At 46.2% G+C, this 19,179-nt stretch overlaps 1 protein-coding gene across 1 annotated transcript in view; it reads left to right on the forward strand.

Moving 5' to 3' along the window:
• The first annotated feature begins 412 nt into the window (after window positions 1–412).
• CABCOCO1 (ciliary associated calcium binding coiled-coil 1) overlaps window positions 413–19,179 on the forward strand; it is a 35,842-nt gene continuing 17,075 nt past the window's right edge. Inside the window, exons 1-5 of the mRNA XM_070946032.1 lie at window positions 413–475; window positions 1,653–1,756; window positions 2,410–2,579; window positions 6,209–6,353; window positions 11,967–12,039. Of these exons, the coding sequence (XP_070802133.1) occupies window positions 413–475; window positions 1,653–1,756; window positions 2,410–2,579; window positions 6,209–6,353; window positions 11,967–12,039 (555 nt within the window). The remainder of the gene's footprint in view (window positions 476–1,652; window positions 1,757–2,409; window positions 2,580–6,208; window positions 6,354–11,966; window positions 12,040–19,179) is intronic.

Raw genomic sequence — 19,179 nt, forward strand, 5'->3', positions numbered from 1 at the left:
TGAAGCTTCTGAATGCTTCCCAAGGTCGGAAGGCTTTGCCCAAAGAGAGGGCCGGGCACACAAACGCGAGGGGGGCCCCAAGAGAGAGGCGGAGAGACAGAAGGCAGAGCCGGCCCAGCTTTGGCCCTCCCTCCCGCCTGGGATCCTAGAGCCCGGGTCTCCAACCTTGGCAGCTTTGCTGGCTGGGGAATTCTGAGAGTTGAAGTTGCCAAGGTTGGAGACCCCTGGACTAGAGAGCCCGGGGCATCCCAGGCCGGCTCAGGCGCCGCTCCCGGAGACTTCTCCGCCCGTCCCTCGCTTGGCCCAAGCCCGCCTGTCCAGGCTGCAGGGAGGCGGCGCGAGGGCGGCTCTCCCGCGGGGGCAGCGTGGCCCGGCTGCCCGGCAACCGAGCGGCGGCAGCGGCGGCGGCGACATGGCGACCAGGGCAGCGGCGGCGCCGGAGGCGACCAGGGGGAGCGGCCAATCAGTGCTGCCGGTACGGGCTCCGCTTCCCGGGCAGCCTCCGGGTCAGGCCAGGGCGCTTGGAGGCAGCCGCTCTCCTCGCCCGGGACGGTTCCAAAGCGCCGGGCTGGGATTGTGCGGGGGGGGGGGGGGCGCTGGCGGGGTCGCCGTTTGGTCCCAGAGTGGCGTTTGGGTTGCTTGCCGTTCAGGACCTTGGCGGGGGACAGAGGCGCTTCTCCCTCACATCTCTCGAAGGGCGAGGAGGAGGAAGGGCCGCGTTTTCCACTTGGGGGTGAGGGCAGAAGAAATGTCCTGGCTGAAGAAGAAAGCAAAGAAGCTGCACACGGGATCCGGTTCTGGTTGGACTGGAGCAGCCTTGGAGAAAGGCCGTGTGGCAACCACAGGCTCCTGCCAGGCGGGCATTGTGGCTGTGGCCTAGAAAGGCATAGGCCCCCCTCCCGCTTCAGGTATTCTGGGGCATCTTTGAGGACAGCTGGTCTTCCTCTGGCTGCCCTGGGCCTTGGCCAATTGGGCTTGTGCACAGATTTGTGTGGGTGAGGATGGATGGATGGATGGATAATTAATAAATAATTTTATAAATAAATAAATAATAATTAGTTAATAATTAATCATAATTCTAAATAATAACAAATAATAATACATAAATAATAAATAAATAATAAATAATTATAATACATACATACATACCTGCTGCAAAACCACATCCCTGTTTTTGATTCTGATATGTTGAGAGGAATGGATAGAATTTTCCTAAAAGTTACCAAAACTGGTGCCAAAACTACAATAACAGAGCGCTTGCCTTTCTGAAATTTGAGCCCTTTTTTGTAATTTCTCACGTAGCCCTTTCCACCCCCGTTTGCTGATTGCAGGAGGAACAACAGCTGTTGCCAAAGGTCTGGCCGAGGCCTGCAGGGTGTGTTTGAAATTTGCTCAAGGGCCAGTGGTGACCTAGCAAAAATAAGAATTTCTGCTTTGCTGCGTTGAATTGTCTTTTTAAAAAATTCATTTGCAAATGGAAGGCCAATTATTCTTCTCTTATCTAGTCTGTTCCTGCTCCTGTTGTAAATCAGCTAAATTGGTGTTGACAGTTGCCATTGTTTTTCTTTATGCACTAATTTTTTTAAAAAAAATCCTTGAGATTGAATGTACTGGATGCTATTGTACTGATGCTATTCATTGTTTTGCTGTAGGATGAAGACAAATTTAATAAAGATGAAGAAGTAATGGCTTGGAGATTTCTATCGTTTGCTGAGGTTAGCATTATGTTGGAACAAGATGTTGCAGGAGTTGAGAAGTAAGTTTGATGGGACATCAACAGATCTTGCCCTTGCCATCATCTGTCGAGGCAGCAGCCAATTGGTTTGCGGATGGAGTGTATCTGTGTGTGAGGGGAACTCTGTGGCCTGGGCTCCTGTGATGTGTGTCTTCTTCCCTTTTAAAGAGAGACGGAGTTTCTGTGGGTGGTCACAGTGTCATTCTTCACTCCTGGTCCAGGGACAAAGTCACATTCCTCAACATGCCACCGATTGTGGCCCTCCCCATGCAGTTGTAGACATTGACTGTGCCTAGCTGTGGTATTAAAATATTTTCAAAATTTCAGGTTTTTGTTTGTACGAAAATCCATGTGGAGAAATCTGTCCTCCAGAACAGGGGTCTCCAACAATGGCTACTTTAAGACTTGTGGACTTCAACTTTCAGAGTTCCTCAGCCACCTTTGCTGGCTGAGGAACTCTGGGAGTTGAAGTCCTCAAGTCTTAAAGTTGTCATGGTTGGAGACTCCTGCTCCAGAAGCAGCTTAAACTTAAATGGTTCAGTTTCTGGCATTGGTTTTGGTCCAAAGTTTGGAGACCGATTTCTGCTCATTCCTGGGTTTGCAAAGTAAATTGGCACAATTTCACAGACAGGTGTGTTTTTGTGTTCTGATATTCCGATATTTTTCAACTACAGGAGTTTGGAAGAGTTTCTGAATCTCACGCATCGACTGACATCTTTGAAAGAAGCTGCATTACTGGATTATTATGTCTCTGGATTCTGGTGGGCCAAAGGATTAGAATTTTCATCTGTGCAGGTTGGGGGGTTCCTGACTCTCCTCAATTTGCTGCTAGATAATCTGGAGAGTAAGTTCAGCAGCATCTTATGAATGTACCCATACTCCATTGGATTACTGTATATAAGAATATTAGACTATAGAATAAACGAGTTGGAAGGGACCTTGGAAATCTTCTAGTCCAACTCCCTGCTCAGGCAGGAAACCCTACACCACTTCAGGCAAATGGTTATCCAACATCTTCTTAAAAACTTCCAGTGTTGGAGCATTTACAACTTCTGGAGGCAAGGTGTTCCACTGATTAATTGTTCTGACTGTCAGGAAATTCCTCCTTAGTTCTAGGTTGCTTCTCTCCTTGATTAGTTTCCATCCATTGCTTCTTGTCCTGCCCTCAGGGGCTTTGGAGAATAACTTGACTCCCTCTTCTTTGTGGCAGCCCCTGAGATATTGGAAGACTGCTATCATGTCTAATCATCTTTGTTGCTCTTCTCTGCACTCTTTTGATTAGGGGCAGAGTTATTTGGGAATGTCCCTGGCCCCTCTAAATTGTGATTTTACCCTGAATTCACTGGCTGCTCTTATTGAAAGGACAATATGTTTATTTATTCCTGGTATTTGTATACCGTTCTCTATGCCAAGACATTTCAAAGCTGTTTATGGCAACAAATCCTAGAAATGGATTGTGGCTCTTGGGCACTATTTTCCCTGTGATGGGTGGGTGTAGTGGAAGTTCCCACCCTGACTCCCCTTTTTGTATTTGTATCAATGGGAGTGGTCTACAACCACACTAAATAAATAGTAGGCCTCATAGCACACCTCCTCCAGTGCCCCCACTCCCACCCCCAGAAGTGGGGAATTTAAATAGGAGCCTGGATAGCTCTGCAGACTAAGCACTGTAATTTAACACCAGCTGTCTGCAATTAAAGTAAGTTCGAATCTCACCAGGCTCAAGGTTGACTCAGCCTTCCATCCTTTCTAAGGTAGGTAAATTGAGGACCCAATTTGTGGGGGCAATAAGCTGACTTTGTATAAAATATACAAAAGTATGAAGGCTATTGCTTAACGCACTGTAAGACGCCCTGAGTCTCCGGAGAAGGGCGGCATATAAATCAAATTAAAAAAAAAAAATAGAAGCCTTTTGAGTCCTCAGAACTTGCTCGCATCTATGCCAAATAATGACTTAACATCTGAACCTGGCTACAAATATGGTTTGATTAGAGCTGGCATTCCAGCACGCTGACCCAATTAACATGGAATTGCAAACCACAGTTAGTGCTGGCCTTAAGTTGCTCTGGTGTCTTAAATTATCTTGCCACAAAAATGCCAGAAGAAGAGAGATGGATCTAACCAGGTTTCTATTGAGATATTTCACAGCTCAAACAGCCACAGGTTATTATGGGAGGTAAGTTCAGCCCATGGAGCCATGCAGCTTCTGAAGCCACGGAGCGCCCTCCCTGGACCCCCTCGCCTGCCCAGGAGAGCCATACCTGCCCATCAGCAAGCGCTCTGTTTGCACTCAGGCTTGGCAAATGCCAGGCGTGTTGATTTCTCTCCTGGGATTTGAGCAAAAACAAAGCTAGAATTGCATGACAGGAATCAGCCATCCTTTTGACAAAGGCGGCTTGGCATCGCTTTATAGGGAAAACCAATATTTCTCCTAAAAGAGAGAGTTATCTAGCTTATGAAGAAATTTGTGACAAGGGGCTCTGGCGCTTGAACTGAAAACTCTCTAGCATTTTAGGGTTTATCTGGAGTGTTTACCTCTTGCAAAAAAGCCCATCTGGAACTATGGGTGGAAAATCAAAATCACTGTGGTTCTTGTTTTCCAAAAAGGGTTTTATTACAGTCTATATTAGCTATATTTTAAAAGTGGCATTTGTATAACTTTGTTAATATATGAATCTCAGCCTTATCTGTAACGTAATGGAAAGTGTCAGAGCATCTGCAACAGAGCAAGAAGGGAAAGGGTGTTGTGGCTATATCATGTTTCATCTTCCAGTGTATCTGACAAACCAGGAGGGATTAAAACATCTTTCAGTGGCTGCTGAACGCTTAAGATTAAAAGAAGATCACTGTGTGCCCATTAGAGTAAAGAACTTGGAGCATCTCTGGTTGTGCACATCTGCTTTATATCCTGAGAACTTACTTTAAAATTGATTTACTAAAACATCATCTTACATCGCCATTGTATATATCCATTTAAACTGAATGAACAAATCCAAGCAATTAAAGATTGGCTTCTCAACTCTTGGCTGAGGTCAGGCTGCTGCGTTAGATCTAACATCTCCTGTCCTACTTGGACATAGGCCAGGGCAGGCCAGCCCCCTTCACCCCACAGCCCACACAGAGGATAACTGGTTTTTCCGATGGGCAGAAGAAAAGGCCTGCCCTTTCAAGCCCTTTGCCACCAAAGCCTCCCTGACTGACCCTCCATTGGGCTAGCACCAGTGCTGGGTTGCTCCCGGTTTGCCCCGGTTTTGACGAACAGGTAGTGGCGGAAGTGGGAGGCTCCGCCCACCCATCCAGACGTCATAAAAAACACTCTGCGCATGCACAGAAGTGCCGCACGCCCACGCGCTACCGATAGCAAACCGCCAGGATTTGAAACCCACTACTGGCCAGCACAGCAGATTGACTATCTTGAGAACATTTGGCCTCCAGAGCATCTCACCTATGGAGATACCAAGGACTGAGAAGTTCTATGAAACCTGGAAGGAGGTCCAATCAAAGATTAAATTTCCTTGGTGTAGACTTGTCCACATCATAGAACCTTAGGGTTGGAAGAGGTCTTGGAAGTTCTCCAGTCCATCCCACTCCCTAGTGCAGGGATCAATCCAGAAAAATGGTGGTTCAATATTTTCTTGGAAACTGGTTTGAGTCCAATAACATTTTGACTTCTAGGGGTCTGCGTGGTTTCAGCGGAACTCTTGTGCTGAGCCCACCACCACAATCTTCACCAGTGAGGATCTGCAGAGCTTAAATCTTGAGTCCCCGTCCATTAACTCAGTTCAGAGTTAGCGGACAGGCAGTTAGTTCAGAGGCAGGGCAATTCATAGACCTCCTGACCAGCACAGCCTCTCCAGTCTGCTGAAAATAGGCTTCCCCTGGTTCCAGCTTTGCCAAGGTCTGCTCCTACTTTTTCCAGGAACTGATTCACCCCTTGGAGCCTCAGTCGAGGAAAACACATGGGGGGTAACCATAGGGATGTCCCAGCATGCTTGGGAGCATTTCCCTGATAAGCCATACCCTTCTCTGTCACTCTATGTTTGTGTTATGTGTGCAAAGGCTTTTCTTCAATGCGCGTGTTAGTTTTCACATGATCCAGAGTATGGAAGCCAATGGCCGTGTGAAGACATCTCTTTGGAGTAGGTTTGCTAGAGAACTCTTTGCGCATTGCAGCCACATAGAACCACAGGTGGTGGGATTCAAATTTTTTTACTATCGGATTACTTGGTGGGCGTGGCATGGCTTGGTGGGCGTGGCTTGGTGGGTGTGGCAGGGGAAGGATACTGTAAAATCCCCATTTCCTCCCGATCAGCTGGGACTCGGGAGGCAGAGAATAGATGGGGTGGGGCCAATCAGATGTGGTATTTATTGGTTCTCCGAACTACTCAAAATTTCTGCTACCGGTTCTCCAGAACTGGTCAGAACCTGCTGAAACCACCTGTGGTGCTCACTCTCCTTCCCTTGGCATTGCAGCCTATCACATGACCCTGGAAGAGAACATCCAGGAACTTGCGAGCACCATGGCTGGCATCGGGCTGAGCAATTCAGAGATAAGCGGCGGGTTTGAGTTCTTCACCGTAGATCAAGCCAAAGCCATCATCAATTACGTGAAGAGCAGGTAGGCCTTCCTCATCCTTCAGCACTGCTAGGAGGAGGTGGCCCTTCAGTGCTGGTTGGGCATTGGGAAGCTGGTGCGGGGTCCCTTGTGTTGCTTTCATGAATGAGTCAAGTTTGGGTTTTGACTGTTGGTGGCACTTTGAACCCCCCAGTAATTACACTAGCAAAAAAAAAAATTGATTATCAGTTGCTAAGTTGATGGCACTAATTCTCGTAATATGAAACTAGACAGCCTTCACTGGGTAATGGATTAATTAGTCAATTAATCATTAGGGTTTTAATAAATTGAGTAAGTGATTAAATGTTTGTATGTCTTACCCTAACATTTCTCGTGGAAACATGACATCTTCTAGCAAGATATTTTGAGGGAGCACATTTGGATTTATACTGCAAAACTAATGCCTTTAATTTGCTTAGAGAAGGAAGAAAGCCCCTTTTATTTCTCCTCCTCGAGGGGGGAGGGGGGATCAGCTAGCTCAGGGGTCTCCAACCTTAAAACTTGGCGGACTTCAACTCCCAGAATTCCCCAGCCAGCTTTGGGAGTTGAATTTGAGAATTCTGGGAGTTGAAGCCCCCCTCATTTGTGATCTTATTTGTGAGGGGGGAGCGGACCTGGTGGGTATTACAGAGACCTGGTTGGGCCAGGAGGGGGGGTCCCCCTCGTCGAGATGTGCCCACCAGGTTTCCTCGCATTCCATCAGCCGAGGTTACAGGGCAGGGGCGGGGGAGTAGCGGTTATTATTAAAGAAGGTCTGAGACCGAGGGAGGCCACTGTTCCTCAGACGGCCGGCTGTGAGTCCCTCCTCGTGAAGTGGGGTCATGGGGTTCAGATGGGTTTGCTGATCACGTACCTGGCTTCCTGCCACGTGGCAACAGCCCTGCCCGAACTACTCAACGTCATCGCCGCGGTGGCGGTTGATACCCCCAGGCTTATGGTCATGGGGGATTTCAACCTGCCGTCCGTGGGTGAGGCGTCTGAGGTGGCTCGGGAGTTCATGGCTTCCATGACAGCCATGGACCTGACCCAGTTAATTCATGGCCCTACCCACACGGGGGGAAACACGCTGGATCTGGTTTTTGTCTCTGGACAGTGGCTGAGTGATCTTGAGATAGGGGATATAGTTACCGAGCCCTTGTCATGGTCAGATCACTCTCTCCTTCGTCTCGACCTTCAAACCGCTGCACCCCGCCGCAGGGAGGCGGAGCCGGTAAGATGGTTCCGCCCCAGGCGCCTGATGTAACCTGATAGGTTCCAGATGGAGCTTGGGCCATTTCCCGAGGCTCTGGCACACGCCTCGACTGGAGACCTAGTGGCCACCTGGGATAGGGCGGCTGCTGGAGCTCTGGATCGGGTCGTGCCTTTGCGGCCTCTGACCTGGCGCCGATCTCATTTGGCTCCTTGGTTCACTGAGGAGCTGAGGGAGTTGAAGCGCCAGAAAAGATGCCTAGAGAGTAGTTGGAGAGCCAGTCTTTCTGAATCGGACCGGACACTGGTAAGATCCCATATTAGGAATTAACTAGTGGCGATAAAAGCAGCGAAATGTAGTTATTTTGCTGCTCTTATTGCATCATCAGATAACCGCCCAGCCACCCTGTTTAGGGTGACCCGTTCCCTGCTCCACCAGGAAGCGCGGGAGGACCCCTTGGAGGGTAGAGCCGAGGATTTCGTTCAGTATCTGTATGACAAAATCACTCAGATCCGGGAAGATCTGGACTCCGACTGGGTAGTCTCAGGGGGAGGTACTGGGGCAGGTCTTGAGAATGTTATGTGGGATGAGTTTGATCCTGTGACCCCTGAGGACGTGGACAGGATTCTGGGCAGACTGAATGCGACCACTTGTTTATTGGACCCGTGTCCCTCCTGGTTAGTGCTGGCTTCCTGGGAGGTGACGCGAGGCTGGCTCCAGGGGATTATAAATGCTTCATTGGGTGAGGGTGATTTCCCCGCCACCTTGAAAGAGGCGGTGGTGAGGCCTCTCCTCAAGAAGCCTTCCCTGGACCCGGCAATGTTGGTTAATTATCGTCCGGTCTCCAACCTTCATTTTGTGGCAAAGGTTGTTGAGAGTGTGGTTGTGCAACAGCTTCCCCAGCACCTGGATGAGACGACGTATCTGGATCCGTTCCAGTCGGGTTTCAGACCCAGGTACAGCACGGAAACAGCATTGGTCGTGTTGGTTGATGATCTCTGGAGGGCTCGGGACAGGGGGTGCTCCTCTGTCCTTGTCCTGTTAGACCTCTCAGCGGCTTTTGATACCATCGACCATGGTATCATGCTGCACTGGTTGGAAGAGTTAGGGGTGGGAGGCACTGTACTACGGTGGTTCTCCTCCTTTCTCTCCGGCCAGTTGCAGTCTGTGTTGACAGGGGGGCAGAGGTCGATCCCGAGGCCCCTCATATGTGGGGTGCCACAAGGATCGGTCCTCTCGCCCCTTTTGTTCAACATTTATGTAAAGCCACTGGGTGAGATCATCCGTGGTTTCGGGGTGAAGTACCACCAGTACGCTGATGACACCCAGCTGTACATCTCCACCCCGGACCACCCCAACGATGCCCTTGAAGTGATGTCTCGGTGTCTGGAGGCCGTGCGGATCTAGATGGAGAGGAACAGGCTCAGGCTCAACCCATCCAAAACCGAGTGGCTGTGGTTTCCGACATCCCGATATAGTCAGTTGACGCCATTGCTGACTATTGGGGGTGAATCGCTGGCCCCCACGGAGAGGGCTCGCAACTTGGGCGTCCTCCTGGATGCACAGCTGTCTTTAGAAGAGCACTTGACGGCCGTGACCAGGACGATCTTTCATCAGGTTTGCCTGATTTGCCAGTTGCGCCCCTTTCTGGATCGGGACTCCCTACACACAGTCACTCATGCCCTCGTTACCTCCCGCCTGGACTATTGTAACGCTCTCTACATGGGGCTCCCCTTGAGGAGCACCCGGAGGCTCCAACTGGCGCAGAGTGTGGCCGCGCGGGTGGTTATGGGAACAACATGGCGCTCCCGTGTGACACCTCTTCTGCGCGAGCTGCACTGGCTCCCAGTGGTCTTCCGGGTGCGCTTCAAGGTTTTGGTTACCACCTTTAGAGCGCTCCATGGCTTAGGACCTGGCTACTTACGGGACCGCCTACTAACACAAATAGCCTCCCACCAGCCGGTACGCTCTCATAGAGAGGGGCTCCTCCAAGTGCCGTCAGCCAAACAATGTTGACTGGCGGCCCCTAGGGGGAGGGCCTTCTCTGTGGGGGCACCTACTATCTGGAACGAGCTCCCCCCGGAGATACGGAGGATCCCGGATCTGCGCACTTTCCGCCATGCTTTGAAGACACTCCTATTCCTGCAGGCCAGCCTGGCCTAATTTTTTCCCCTTTTTTTAAATTTTTAAACTGAAATTTTAATTTGTTTTAAATTATTGGGAGTTTTAAATTGTCTCGGGCAAAAATTATTTAATTGGGTTTTAATCATGTTTTAACTTTTGTATTTATGTATTTTATTTTGTGCCTGTTCATCGCCCTGAGTCCTTCGGGAGTAGGGCGGTATACAAATTTAATAAAATGAAAAAAAAAATGAAAAATGAAGTCCACCAAGGCTTAAAGTTGCCAAGGTTGGAGACCCCTGAGCTAGATGGCCCAAGCTGGATGCCCAACAGAAGGCCCTTCCCTGCCCTTTGCCTTTGATACATGGAAATGTTTATTGGCTTTGAAATAGTAGAAGAAGCCTGGATCTGTGGAATTTTCAACTAATTTTCAGAGCAGAAGCCAATTTCAGAAAATGAAATGAAATGAACCTGCTTCCCAACCTCTGGGAGCTTTGAAAATGGAGCTTGCCTGGGTCCTTCCACTCTTAGCACAGGTCTTTGGTAGAAGAAATAGCTAGATTCCTCGACAGAAATATTTCTTGATCTGTTTCCAGTGATGGAGTTGGTGGGTTTTTTCCCCCCAAGAATATTCACAATTTCTTCCTCCCTCTAGTTTTGGTGGAGATTTTTTATTTTTATTTTTTTTTGCAAGGAGAAAAGAGAGAAATGCCCAGTTTCCAGGGCAGGTGATTGGTAACTGTCTCCCTCCTCTCCCACCCAGTCCGCTTTGTATCACCAACCCCGACATCGGCCTCTTTGATGACATTTTCCTACAGAAAAGAGTCAAAGGAGGAATGTCTGTCTGCATTAATCGCTTTCAGATGCTTACATGGCTGTCATGAAAAAGCCTGCCTTGTTGTTTAGTTCACATCTGTAATCCTTTGTCATGTTATGCCAAAACTCTCTCCCTCAATAGCAGCCAGAATGCATGTCAAGTGCATTCCGTGTCTGATACAAAAAAGGAAAATCTGTTCAGACCAGGAGAAACCCAGGGGTTGCCCAAGCCGCCTCGTTTCTTAGCCTGGGTTCAGAGGGAAGAAGGGCAGTCGTCAGTTGGCAGACACATTCTTCTCCCCTCCCCGTCCCCGGGCAGAAAGCCCAGATCCCAAGGCCATCCTGAAGGGATCAACCCGGATTCACCATGGTCAGCAAAACCTGACTGACAAAGGAAGGTCAAGTTACTTTGCAAATGACCCTGCTCCCTTCCAGAGTAGGTGGCTCAGTGGCTAAGACATTAAGCTTGTTGATCAGAGAGGTCGGCAGTTTGACGGTTCGAATCCCTAGTACAGGTCACCTGCGTGAGCAAGGGGTTGGACTAGATGACCTCCAAGGTTCCTTCCAACTCTGTTACTGTTAGAGTTCTCACAGTTTCTCACCACAATGCATTTATTCTTCTTCCTTCCCTCCAAGGTGATGGGATGTCTTGCTTTCCACCTTCACAGCAGCTTTGTGAAGCAGATCAGAAATCACAGCTATACAGTTTTGCTGCAAACTTAGTTCTGCATTTAGTGGGAATTATTACCTCACTGCAGGATTTTATAACAGTGAACAAGAGAGAGGAACAGGGTTTGGGGTTATGAAATTTAGCTAGAGAAGGTGTGAGCAACCTGCGGCTCCAGAGCTGCATGTGGCTCTTTGGGCCCTCTGCTGTGGCTCCATGTCAAGTGATCCCACCACTGGCTGGCCCCGCCCCTCTCCCTCCCCTCCCAGTCACTCCTTGCCTGGCCTGAGAAGGTAAGGGTGATGGTGGGGGATGGAGAAGCAGCCAGGGCAGAGACAGAGAGATACAGAGAGAGTGGGAGAGAGACAGACATAGAGAGAGGGGGGGGAGGGAGGGAGAGATGTCAAAAGGGTTTTGTGATTCCTGGTGTTTTTTAACAATTGGTTTTCTGTCCTAATGACTGGCTGGGTAGGCGTGGCTGGGGGGGTGTCATGTAGTCATGTAGTCATGTAGTGGAAGGGAGTGATGTCGAGTTAGCCACGCCCACCCAGGTTTTGTGGCTCCCGGTGTTTTCTTTTCTGTGGGAAACGGGTCCAAATGGCTCTTTGAGTGTTTAAGGTTGCAGACCCCTGAGCTAGAGCTTTAGGGTCTTGGGCTGTGTGGTTAAAGAGCCCCTTTTTAGAAGCAACATGGACCCTGTGTGCTGTCAGGGTTCCAAGGAACACCCCCAACGAATGTGGCAGTTAGGAGGCAAAAAGGAAAACTGTCTTCCAAAACTGACATATGCTCCTAAAAAAAAATTGTCCACTTTCTTGTCTTTCAGTTTATTCCAACATTATACACTGTACGAATATCTTTTCCACAGTCCCAGGGAAGAAGTTGTGATTGGAGATGAGGTAAGTAATTCATACGGCTGGAAATGATTAAGTGGGATGTTTTAATGCATATTCTCTGGCATCTGTTTTCTATAGCTCAAAGCAACTTTATGTCAAAAATGCTCAAGGGTTAAAAGAATAGAATAGCGGATAAAAGAATAAAAGGGAATATAGTAATGCCTGTCTCCTCTGGAATTTGAAATTAACAACAATAAATGGTGCCATTGTTGCTTTGGCTGATGGCTGTGGTGTTAACAATGTATTTGCTGACAGTGTTTGTGAGAGCAACACCCCCTGTTGCCAGGGCTTGTTACTGCAGCTAAGGAGGAATGGGGCCAAGCAGTGCTCTTTGCCTTGATTGGGGGCCCCAACCCAAGGGACAAGGAAGGGGGTGCTCAGAGCAGTGGGCTGTGCATTGCTGGGGCGGTGCAGGCGGAGGGGGAGACACACTGATGGCCGTGCCAAAAAGCCATTCCTCTAGAAGGGAGCTTCCTGCTGAGGACTTCCTAGCATGAAGGGTCCTTGGTGCTCTCTGAGCTTGGTTGTTGTTGTTGTTGTTGTTATTTGCAGACCCAACTAGATAACATCATCAGAGCTTCCCACAAGGAGAATGCAGCAGGCATTTTGCAAACCATTGCTGAACTTCTGCTTCTCTCCAACCCTCTGCTCTTTACTGAGCTTTTCATGTAGGATCTGATGTTTTATTTTGATCTTTGTAGGAAATCTGTTGTAGGCATTAGCCCAGTGGATTGTTGACTTGGGCTGGGATTCTAACCATAATATAGTTCTTATTTCTGTGCAATTACACACAAAAATTGTGCTGCATTACAATGATATAACAGAAATGTTCTTAACTCAGCTGTGTGAAACTTTGCAATCAGTTATCAACTGATTTAATTTATCATTTTTACGGGGTTGCAGTTTATGTATTCGGGGAGCTGAAGTGGAATTCACAAATTCAGCAGAACTGAATACAGCAAAATATCACACCCAGGAATGACTCTTCCCCTCACTTAGTCAATAGCTGCATAGAAGCTTTCGTGATTATCAGCCATGTTGGCAGGGGGAGGGGGTCCTAATCTATTTTAGTGATGGTGATGTATTATTGTCTGCCTTTTATAGAGCTGGGGGGGGACACTTAGAAATGTGATTTTGAGGGTGATGCGGTCCCACAGTTCTTTGAGGAAACAAGGCGAAAGTGTTTGGACCGATTCTTGCTTTGAAACAAGTCTTAATAACATGGCATGGTTGGCAAATGTAGTTTTATCCCTCTGGGCTTCCATCACCATGATGGAATAATCTGTGTTTTATGACCCAGCTGACTGGTTCAGTGACCCAGCTGTGAGACCTCTGGTTCAGCCCCTGCTGGACGAATTTAAAGGCCTCTCAAAGCTTCCCAGAGCATTATACTCTGGGTTTGGACATGGTGTAGATTCTGCTTCTGCGCTCCCTCTCTCTCTCTCTCCCTCTCCCTCCCCATCACACGCACATGCGTGCACCCGCACACACACACAAAAGTGTATTATTAAAAGTGCTCTGCCATAAAATTTACAGTCATCCAATATCATCTGTTGGAGTTCAGTTTGCAAAACAGAAACTATTTACATTAACTTAATGCTCTCCTCGGTGTTCACATACTTGGGCTGCTTCCAAATTGGTCTTCGTTTCCTTTGGACAGAGCGACTCATTTGTGATGGGGGGGAAAGGGGGCTTTTCCCCCTCTCTTCCTGGCAGCACCGAGGGGGCAGAATTGTTAAAGGAAAAGCTCATTTTCAAATTATGGAATTTGGTTTCATGTGAGAATTTTGCTGCTGGTACCAACACCACCACCAAGGGTTCCTTTCCTTCCTTTCTGGCTTGTGCACAATTTTAATTCAGTTTTTCAAATGTCTGTTACCCAAGTCGCACTTTGCTGAATTAAATAATCTCATTTTTAGAGCCAATTTTTAGAGTTTGGAAGAATTATCTGCTTACAAAACAGTTCTTTTTGGTTTTCTTTCTTCTTCCTCTTTGGAGAAACATAATAATATTAGTAACGTAACCTACAAACAGAAATATAATTGTTGAATTCTTTTTTCTAATATCTTATGAATGCTAATTCAAGCAATATGGTTTCAATTAACAGTGTTAAAAGTTCACCTATAGTTTAACATTAAAGAAAAATGAAATAAGAGAGAAACATGCTTGGGATTTTGCTCCTTAAGCAAAACATCTCCAGAAAACTTGACAGGATTGCTCAAAAGCCCTTTTCTTGAACTCTCTGTTGAAAAAAGAATTATTCAGATGTTGATAAACAGTCAAGTTTCTCTTCTTGTTGTGTCATAATTATTTGAGCTCACTTTGATCATGACACCATGATAAATGCCAAACATTCAGGATGTGACCCAGAAAAAAACGGTTGTTTTTCTGCATCAGTTGCTATCCTCACTGTGATCCATAAAAAGAAAGGAACTAGCCAACCCAGGTCCTCAGTAGTTCACACAGAGGTGCAACAGGCAACCTCTCCCAAAGGCAGATGAATTTGCTTCATCAGATCTGACAGTTTTAAGCACTAGTGGCTGGCCAAGAAGGCAGGTCCGGCCAGCAAGGAGACAAAGCTGAGGGGATCCTGGGGCTGCAGGCCTGAGAGCCTTGGGAATGCTTGGCTGGAAGAGCGACTGAAGCAGTCGTGATTGGAGGGAAGCTGAAGGAGATATCAAGAATCTGGTGCGGAAGCAGATAAATTGACTAAAAAATTAAAAGATAAAGATCAAACACAAACATGTTTATCCTGGGAAAAATTATATATTTGGCTAGCGAAGAGAAAACCACAACCCAATTGAAAAGAGAAAAGGTATTGCTAATCTTCTCTGTATCGTTCCAATTTTAGTATATGTGCTGCCGAAGAGTATAGTTAAGGGTTTTACATTGGGTGAAACAAAATTGATATTGTATATGATAACAGCAGCAAGATTGTTGATAGGTAAATACTGGAAAAACGAAGCTTTGCCCACCATTGAGGAATGGACTTTGAAGATGGCCAGTTTTGCAGAGATGGCGAAGATTTCAGCATACTTAAAAGATTGTTCACAAGAGACTTATGAATGGGAATGGAAAAAGTGGATAGAATATGTTCAGAACAAATATCAAACTAGGAAGTATCAAATAGCTTTTATTTGAAAATAATGTATTAGAAATATTTTAATGTAATGAAGATAAAAAAAAAAATTATAAGGGGGAGGGAAGGGGTTCAAGTTTTATACAAGTTTTATACTAAGGGGTTTTTTTTACCTGATATGAGTATATTGTGTGGAAGTCCGGGGGGAGGGGAGGGTTAGGGAGGGTTAGGGAGGTTGGGAAGTTTGGGGTGGATGGTGGGAGGGGAAAAAGGGGTGAAAATGTAATTGTAAAACTTTTGCAATAAAAAAAAAAAGAAAAGAAAAGAGAAAAGGTATTAACTGAGAAATCTATATTATATTAATAAAGTGAGGTCGGATAGACCTAATTGATGTATAAAGAGATATAAGTTGTTCTGTCTCCCTCGGAACATAATGTACTTGCAGATATGTTTGTTATTTGTTATGTTGTCTTATATGTTATTTATATGGTGTGTTGTTATTTTTTGTTTTTTTTTTAATGAAAAATGTAAATAAAGATTATTTAAAAAAAAAAAAAGAATCTGGTCGAGTCGTTCTGGCCCCTGAGTCCAAAAAAATCATTCAAATGCTGCTCTTCTTCCTGAAGATGAAATACAATATAAAAACACATATTTCCCAGTTACTTTATGGTGCCCCTGAGTAGTAATGGAATCAGTCTGGCATCCTTTGAAAAAACACTCTGATTGGCCACATCTCAGTCTCTGAGATGAAACAAAATAAGACGAAGAATTAAAACAGGAAAAACTCTGCCTCACAGCAGAGTGAAGAAAACAAAATGTGGACATCCATCTTGGCATCTCCAAGAGAAACTAGTCAATATTAGGACCACCTGAATCTCAGCTCCAATCACAATGGAAGGAGAAGTTGGACTCTTTTGATGGGGTTTCAAGAACCAGTTGACACAGTACCAAATTAACGAGAGGAGCCTGGAAGGAAAACTGCTTCTGGTATTATGGGAGAATGAAACTGCTGACCCATTAAGAGCATTCGGCCAAGAAAATCCAGTATTGGTCATAAATATCATCACTGTCCATTGCCTAAGTGATGGTCCTGTGCATAGTTAGCCCTGGACAGATCACACTGAAATCAGACTGACCATTTGCTCTGCAAGCAACGATAGAGACCCTCTATTCCAGGGGTGTCAAACTCAAGGCCCAGGGGCCGAATGCGGCCCATGGTGTACTTAGACCTGGCCCGCGGGGCTGCCTTCGAAACAGTGAAGGACCTGCCAGCAAAAACAGGCTCCCAAGCTCCGTTTCCAGCTGCCACAGCCTCCTGCAACTATCTGCCAGGAAAAACAGAGCTTGGGAGCCCGTTTTCACTGGCAGAGCACTCGGGCCACCACAGGTGCCCCAGACAGGAGTGACATCGAGCTGGCCATGCCCACCCTGGCCATGCCCCCACGCCCCCCTCCCTGAGGTCAAACACAACCCTCAATGAAATCGAGTTTGACACCCCTGCTCTATTGAGTCAAGCAATAGAAGTCCGGAGGCTGCCTTTGGCTCAGATCACAAACACCTTCTGGTAAAAATATACTGGAACAAAGAAAAGGAAATCACTCGATCAGCAAGTTCTGACCTTTACAGAATTCACAATGATAATGCGGAGCTGAAAAGTAGATTTACCAGGTTAGATCTGTTAAATGGGATCCCTGGAGAATTGTGGGCTGCAACATCACAACATCACGTTGACCGAGAGGAAGCAAAGAGAAGCGTTGCCAGATGCGGAGGGGTAAAAGGCACTATGGGAAGGCAAACTTCCCGAGTAAACACTGATTCCCCAGAACTAGAAGGCAGCAGAAATCCTTCCTATATAAGTTACACAAAGCAACGGAGGCGAACAATCAAATGGGAAGGACAAGAGGAGAAAACAAATGAAATAATCTACCGTATTCATGGACTTCTGAGCACAACAAAATACCTACAAATTTTTGATCACTGATCTAGAGCCAAATGTTCTGGAAAGTGAAGGTTCCTAGGAAATATTGCTGAAAACATCACTACATGACAAAGTAATAACTGTACTAGTTAGAATGTTGACGTAGCCGATGCATTTCAAGTGGTAAATGAATTTGATAAGCCAGTGATTTGATAAACAGTGGCTAACAGACTGCAAGAGACCAATTTGTATTGATTGGCTTGTAAGCATCAAAGCACCCTGCTAAAGGAGGCTCCAGCTGCAACCGTTGCTCCTATCAGACCTGCTAGAAGGGTGGGGGATTCTGCAGCGCAGGCATGGCCAGTCCACGGATGGAGAACCTGCCAGATGGGCAAGCTGGACTTGGAGCTCAGAGGAGCTTCACCCATGATCCCTCTGGCAGAAAATGGGAGAGGCAAGATTGCGCCCCAAAGACAGCTGCTTCTCCTTTATTGATTACACAAGACCTTTGGCTGCAACAAAGTGTGCATCACTCTTAAAAGTAGGGACTTGTAATGGGCCACTCATCTCTCTCTTGAAGAATTTGTGGGATGACCAGGAAGGAAGAGTTTACACAAAAAATGAAGAAACCAGAATAGTTCAAAACTGGGAAAGGAGTGATCCAAAGTCATACACTGGCCCTTTATTTGTTTACTCCTTTTTTTCCAGAATATATTGAGAAATGCTGGGTTGGAAGACTATGCTGGGCTTCAGTTTTGGGCCTTCCCTTCGCTTCCGGGATCCTGGGCTGCTCCCTGTTGTGAAGACAGCTGGTTCTCTCAGGCTGGGAGTCCCGCCTTGCCAACTTCATCCCCCTCTGATGCCCCCAGAGTTTAGGGCCCCCCTAACAAAATTGCATTGTGTGTGAGACAATGCAAACATAAACTAGGTGATATTGTGTTAATGCAGACCATTTGCAACCTGCTGAATACCTTACCTGCAAAAACATGCATTCAATTTGGATGGAGGGAGCTTGCTAAATAGAGGGGTGCTGCTGCTTGTGGGTATTCATTTTATAATTGTTATTAAAGGTTTTCATATGCTATAAGATAAGCATGAAATTTTATAGAGTGACATTAAAAAAGAAAAATAAGAAAGAAGTAGAAAAGGCTGAAGAAAAGAAAAGAAAAAAGATCTTTACAACAAATTCATGATCTTTCCTTCCACTTTAAAGTTGCAACATATCCCCATAGTCAACCCTTTTAAATCAACAAATCCATAAATCAATTCATTTTTTCCCATCCTCAGCAAAAAAATGCTCCATAGGAGATTTCCATGGTCGTGTGAAATTGCACTTCACCACTGTGGGTGATTCGCTTGATGACCTTAAATGGAACTGACCTCATAAGTGTGACCCAGTCATCTGATGTTTCACTTAACAATTGCATCACTTAACAATGAAGTTGCCAATCCAAAATGCAGTCATTAAGTGAGGATTTCAGTCAATTGAAATTATTCTAGCAGCAATTAGAGTACCCAAATACCTATCAAATAACTTTTAGACATATAGATCTCTGAAGCTTTATCAAAGTATGTTTTTTTTAAATATTTCAGTAAAAAATCTATAGCAACATATATGATATGAACACTAACTGTTAAGCGGAACCCTTGAAAGGAATGCTTCTTCAGAGTTAAATATTTGTGGTTTGTTAATCCTGGGTGGTTTTTGACTGGCTGAATTATCAAAACATAAGTCAATGGGAATACTTAGGAATGTGAGGAGGAGGAAGATCGACATGCAGTTTTAAGTTCTCATTAAATATGTTTTGACTTTTAGAGCAGCAAATCTCTCCTCTCTTCTCTAATTAAGGAAATTCATGGGATTCACGGAAGGCCAGCAGTGCAGAATTCAGCCTGATGCTTTTTTTTTCTGCAACTGGCCCATTTATTTATTTAATTATTAGTCAAACATGTCTTGTCAAACATGTACAACATAACAAGTATAGGTATGAACATAAACATAAACAAAGGAAGTAAATACAAATAAATGGGGACAGTAGGACAGGGATGGTAGGCCCACTGGTGCACTTATGCACGCCCCCTTTACGGACCTCTTAGGAATGGGGTGAGGTCCACGGTAGACAGTTTGAGGTTGAAACTGTGGGGG

The sequence above is a fragment of the Pituophis catenifer genome, unplaced genomic scaffold (assembly GCF_029215685.1).
Source record: "Pituophis catenifer annectens isolate HBS135680 unplaced genomic scaffold, rPitCat1.0.hap2 SCAF_6, whole genome shotgun sequence".
Taxonomy (NCBI): Eukaryota; Metazoa; Chordata; class Lepidosauria; order Squamata; family Colubridae; genus Pituophis; species Pituophis catenifer.